This window comes from Mangifera indica, chromosome 7 (genome assembly GCF_011075055.1).
Source record: "Mangifera indica cultivar Alphonso chromosome 7, CATAS_Mindica_2.1, whole genome shotgun sequence".
Taxonomy (NCBI): domain Eukaryota; kingdom Viridiplantae; phylum Streptophyta; class Magnoliopsida; order Sapindales; family Anacardiaceae; genus Mangifera; species Mangifera indica.
The window spans coordinates 19,499,093-19,505,202 of NC_058143.1; the positions used below are offsets into that span (position 1 = coordinate 19,499,093).

Below are 6,110 nucleotides of genomic sequence, written 5' to 3' on the forward strand. Positions count from 1 at the left end.
ATCGGTGTCATTTAACTTCGAAAGGAAAATAAGTTTTGGCTTCCAGTCCCAATGATAAATCGCCCCGACTATAATCAAACACCAAGAACAAAGAAGATCGAGTAAAGCAACCAACATGACGTTCATCGTTTGTCGGCATACAATAGCATCGGTCATTTGTCGAACACTATCTTCTTAATCCATATGTCGTTTCTCTTTACCTCTTCTCGACAAGAACCCACTACTACAGCCCCAATTCATCCAAAACTCAGTTTACAGCCTGATCCGTTTCAAAACAAATGGGTGAGGCTACTCGCCTCTCAATAACCCTTATCCCAACTGGAGCAACCATCCATCGAAGGAGACAATCTTGCTCAATGGTTACGACTACGAGCACTGACTCATTATTATAGAGTTCCCTAACGATCCCAAGCCTACCGAAGATGAGATGATCAACGCCTATGTCAAAACACTCGCTATTGCCCAAACACACTTAGATCACCACGTCTACCCCCAGTTGTAGCTACCAAACACAAATTTTGTATAATTTTTGTTTAAAAATTGATGTTTCAATAGATGCCATTTTTATTGAATTTATGTTTAAAAAAATAACAACAGAAAATGAATAAAATTATTAGTGTAAAGAAAATTAAGTCGGAGCCAAAACGGAGTAGTTTATCTACAAAAATAAAATAAGTTTTGGCTTTCTGTCCCAGGGATAAATTGCCCCGACTGTGATCAAACACCAAGAACAGAGAAGATCGAGTAAAGCAGCCAACATGACGTTCCTCGTTTGAGATGCACAATAGCATCAGTCATTTCCCAAACATTATCTTCTTAATCTGTATGTCGTTTCTCTTTACCTCTTCTCGACAAGAACCCACTACTACAACCACAGCTCATCCATAACTTAGTTTGTAGCCCGATTTGTTTCAAAATAAGCAGGTGGGGCTACTGCCTCTTAACGACCCTTCTCCCAACTAGATCAATCGTCCACTGAAGGAGACAATCTTGCTTGATGGTTGTGAATACGAGCACTAGCTCATTGTTATGGAGTTCCCTAACGATCCCAAGCCTACTGAAGACGAGATGCTCAACGCTTATGTCAAAACACTCGCTACTACCCAAGCCTACTCAGATTACCACGTTTACCCCTGGTTGTAGCTACCAAACACAAATTTTGTATAATTTTTGTTTAAAAACTGATGTTTCAACGAATGTCATTTTTGTTGAATTCGTGTATAAAAAAAAAACAATAGAAAATGAATAAAATTATAAGTGCAAAGAAAATTAAGTTGAAGCCAAAACGGTGTCGTTTAACTACAAAAGTAAAATAAGTTTTGGCTCCCAGTCCCAACGATAAATCGCCCCGACTGTAATCAAACACCAAGAATAGAGAAGATCAAGTAAAGCAGCAACATGGCATTTATTGTTTGTTGGCACATAATTGCATCGGTCATTTCCCAAACATTATCTTCTCAATCTGTATGTCGTTTCTCTTTACCTCTTCTTGACAAGAACCCACTACTACAGCCCTAACTCATCCAAAACTCAGTTTGTAACCTGATCCATTTCAAAATAATTGGGTGGGGCTACTCGTCTCTCAATGACCCTTCTTCCAACTAGAGTAACCGTCCACCGAAGGAAACAATCTTGCTTGATGGTTGCGACTATGAGCACTGGCTTATTGTTATGGTGTTCCCTAACGATCCTAAGCTTATCGAAAACAAGATGATCAACGCCTATGTCAAAACACTCGCTACTGCCTAAGCCGACTTAGATCATCACGTCCACCCCTGGTTGTAGCTACCAAATACAAATTCTATATAATTTTTTTTTAAAAAACTAATGTTCCAATAGATGCCATTTTTATTGAATTCATTATGAAAAAAACAACAACAGAAAATGAATAAAACTATAAGTGCAAAGAAAATTAAGTCGAAGCCAAAATGGTGTTGTTTAACTACGAAAGTAAAATAAGTTTTGGCTTCTTGTCCTAGCGATAAATCTCCCCGACTGTAATCAAACACCAAGAAATGAGAAGATCGAGTAAAGCAGCCAACATGACGTTCATCGTTTGTCGACGCACAATAGCATCAGACATTTCCCGAACACTATCTTTTCAATTTGTATATCGTTTCTCTTTATCTCTTCTCAATAAAAACCCACTACTACAGCCCCAGCTTATCCAAAACTCAGTTTGTAGCCTGATCCATTTCAAAACAAGCGGGTGGGGCTACTTGCCTCTCAACGACCTTTCTCCCAACTGGAGCAACCATCCACCGAAGGAGACAATCTTGCTCGATGGTTGCCACTATAAACATTGGCTCATTGTTGTGGAGTTCTCTAACGATCTTAAGCCTACTGAAGATAAGATAATCAACACCTATGTCAAAACACTCGCTACTGCCCAATCCCACTCAGATCACCACGTCCACCTTTGGTTGTAACTACCAAACATAAATTCTATATAACTTTTGTTTAAAAATTGATGTTTCAACAGATGCCATTTTTATTGAATTCATGTATAAAAAAAAACAACATAAAATGAATAAAATTATAAGTGCAAAGAAAATTAAGCCAGAGCCAAACCAGTGTCGTTTAACTTCGAAAGGAAAATAAGTTTTGGCTTCTAGTCCCAGTGATAAATCACTCCGACTATAATCAAACACCAAGAACAAAGAAGATTGAGTAAAGCAGCCAACATGGCGTTCATCATTTGTTGGCGCATAATAGCATCGGTCATTTCCTAAACATTATCTTCTCAATCTATATATCATTTCTCTTTACCTCTTCTTGGTAAGAACCTACTACTACAGCCCCAGCTCATCCAGAACTCAGTTTATAACCCAATCCGTTTCAAAACAAGTAGGTTGGGCTATTCGCCTCTCAATAACCCTTCTCCCAACTGGAGCAACCATCCACCAAAGGGGACAATCTTACTCGATGGTTGCGACTACGAGCACTGGCTCATTATTATGGAGTTCGCTAATGATCCTAAGCCTACCAAAGATGAGATGATCAACGCCTATGTCAAAACACTCTACTGCCTAAGCCCACTCAGATTACCACGTCTACCCTTGGTTGTAGCTACCAAACACAAATTTTGTATAATTTTTGTTTAAAAACTTATGTTTCAATAGATATCATTTTTATTGAATTCATGTATGAAAAAAAAAATCAACTATTAATTAATAAAATTATAAGTGCAAAGAAAATTAAGCCGGAGCCAAAACGGTGTAGTTTATCTACGAAAGTAAAATAAGTTTTGGCTCTCAGTCCCAATGATAAATTGCCCCGACTGTGATCAAACACCAAGAACAAAGAAGATCGAGTAAAGGAGCCAACATGGCATTCATCGTTTACCGACGCACAATAGCATTAGTCGTTTCCCGAATACTATCTTCCCAATACGTATGTCGTTTCTCTTTACCTCTTCTTGACAAGAACCCACTACTACAACCCCAGCTCATCCAGAACTCAGTTTGCAGCCCGATTCGTTTCAAAACAAGTGAGTGGGGTTACTCGCCTCTCAACAACCCTTCTCTTAACTGGAGCAACTGTCCATCGAATAAGGCAGTCTTGCTCGATGGTTGCGACTACGAGCACTGGCTCATTGTTATAGAGTTCTCTAACAATCCCAAGCCTATCGAAGATGAGATGATCAACGCCTATGTCAAAACACTCGCTACTTCCAAGCCTACTCGATCACCACGTCCACCCCTGGTTGCAGCTACCAAACACAAATTATGTATAATTTGTGTTTAAAAACTGATGTTTCAATAGAAGCCATTTTTATTGAATTCATGTATGAAATAAAAAACAATAGAAAATGAATAAAATTATAAGTGCAAAGAAAATTAACGGTATAGTTTAACTACAAAAGTAAAATAAGTTTTGGCTCTCAGTCCCAGCGATAAATCGCCCCGACTGTAAGCAAACACCAAAAACAGAGAAGATCGAGTAAAACAGCCAACATGGTGTTCATCGTTTGCCAGTGCACAATAGCATCGGTCATTTCACTGAACACTATCTTCTCAATTTGTATGTCGTTTCTCTTTACCTCTTCTCAACAAAAACCCACTAGTACAGCCCTAGCTCATCCAAAACTCAGTTTGTAGCCCGATCCGTTTCAAAACAAACGGGTTGGGCTACTCGCCTCTCAATGACCCCTCTCCCAACTGGAGCAACCATCCACCGAAGGAGACAATCTTGCTCGATGGTTGTGACTACGAGCACTGACTCATTGTTATGGAGTTCCCTAATGATCCCAAGCCTACCGAAGACGAGATGATCAACGCCTATGACAAAACACTCGCTACTGTTGTTGGCAGGTACTGCATTGACTCATTTCTTTTTTTTTTTTCTTTCAATTTGTGTTTTTTTCTTTTATAATTAAGATAAAGTTATTAATTTTGTTATGGGGTTTTGTTGTAGTGAGGAGGAGGCGAAGAAGAAGATATACTCGGTGTGTACGACGACATATACTGGATTTGGTGCTCTGATCTCTAAAGAGCTCTCTTACAAAGTTAAAGGTGTATGTAATGTAGTATTAGTCATTCATGTTGGTGGGTTTAGGGTTTTAGGTTTATTTTTAAGTATTTCGAATTTGGGTTGTTTCATAATCTTTTGAATTAAATTTACAATTTTTGGGGGGTTCAGGGTATTAGGTTTTTGTATTTCACTGTAGTTTGAATGTTTGTTGAATATATTTGTTTTTTTTCCTCTGTCGATTGATTTAATAATGTTGGGTGCCCAAAGATTTATGTTAAGGAGTTCTTGTGCATCCTATGTTAGTTTCAATATGGCTGCTTGCTGGAATTCGCTTTGATTAGTTTTATTCAGTATAAAACGCTCAGGCTTTTGTGGTTTATTAGTGTTGGTAAGCTTACTCTTTTGTGGATGCAAATTAGAGGTAACAGTTGCTGAAGAATGATCTATTGTTTATCTCAAGTTCTGGATTTTTTAATGAATCAGCTTTGATTTATTTTCACTGGGTATTCTGGATGATTTATTGAATCAACATTGATATATTTGTCACTTGATTTTCATGATTTAGGCCTAGATGTATCCTTTTTCTCAATACACACTGGCTTGATTTTTCGTTGGATTTTTGTGGTGAATAGGGCTGCCTGGTGTTCTTTGGGTTTTGCCAGATTCATACCTTGATGTCCCCAACAAAGATTATGGAGGTTGGTATTTCCTAAAGTTATGTTTATTGGATTTTAATGGAACAGGGCTACCTGGTGTTTTTGTTGAAGTTTATGGACCATGAACTTCCTTTTCAATCTTTTCTTTGTCTCGTGTCATATTGATTACTAGGTGATTTGTTTATCGATGGGAAAGTTATCCATAGGCCACAGTATAGATTCAATGAGAGGCAGCAAAATAGTAGGAACAGGCCTCGCCCGCGATATGATAGGCGCCGAGAAACAATGCAGGTTGAGAGAAGAGAACCAATGCAAAGACAGAACTGGTCTCAAAATCAGACTGCACCCATGCAGCAACCAATATCAATGAATAACCAGAATTCTGCTCAAGGTGGAGGGTCAGATTTCCAGTGAAGAAAGGATAGTTTGTCTAGAAACACGCTTCAAATTCTCAATGTAGTTGTAGAATATCGGATTAACGTTCATTGTTGCATTTCTTGTTTGGTGGATAACAACCAGGTTTTCCTGCTTTCTTTGTTTCATTGCAAATTTATGCATATTTTTGGTCATTAGGCAATCAAAAATTGAATAATTAAGTGGTCATCGTATTCTTAAATCCTTCCAATATGTTGTTTTCTAGGAGAATGCCTGCCAAATTGAAATGTGATATATTTCTTTATATATTGATGTCTACTTCAATCATCTGCTGACAATATGTTTCTGACACTTGAAGATTTCATTTTTGTAGTTTAGCTTTTACATTTGTTATAAAAATTTGAAGAGAAGCACTTCATGTAAGGGACAAACTCGTGAGACTGATCTTGTAAGTGTCCCTCTGGATTGTCCTGGTCCTAATTTCCCATTCCCTGATAACATCCTTGAGCATGGAGATTATGAACCACGCAACTGTGTTACTTCTGATTGACCATCAAAACTCGGATAGGATTTTCCAGCTGTTGAGTGTAAGGTCAGAATTATTAA

The 6,110-nt window shown here is 38.1% G+C and overlaps 1 protein-coding gene across 1 annotated transcript; it reads left to right on the forward strand.

Moving 5' to 3' along the window:
* Positions 1-4,142: 4,142 nt before the first annotated feature.
* On the forward strand, positions 4,143-5,810 carry LOC123220487 (multiple organellar RNA editing factor 3, mitochondrial-like). Its single transcript, XM_044642725.1, has 4 exons — positions 4,143-4,313; positions 4,417-4,514; positions 5,106-5,171; positions 5,302-5,810. Exons 1-4 carry the CDS (start codon positions 4,231-4,233, stop codon positions 5,541-5,543), a joined length of 489 nt encoding a protein of 162 aa, XP_044498660.1. The 5' UTR covers positions 4,143-4,230; the 3' UTR covers positions 5,544-5,810.
* The last annotated feature ends 300 nt before the right edge of the window (positions 5,811-6,110 follow it).

Bases quoted from the DNA above. Each gene is read 5' to 3' on its own strand.
- LOC123220487 (XM_044642725.1), top strand. From the start codon at position 4,231: ATGGAGTTCCCTAATGATCCCAAGCCTACCGAAGACGAGATGATCAAC. The intron at 4,515-5,105 runs GTGTATGTAATG...TGTGGTGAATAG, and splicing joins GCTCTCTTACAAAGTTAAAG to GGCTGCCTGGTGTTCTTTGG. The intron at 5,172-5,301 runs GTTGGTATTTCC...ATTGATTACTAG, and splicing joins CCCCAACAAAGATTATGGAG to GTGATTTGTTTATCGATGGG.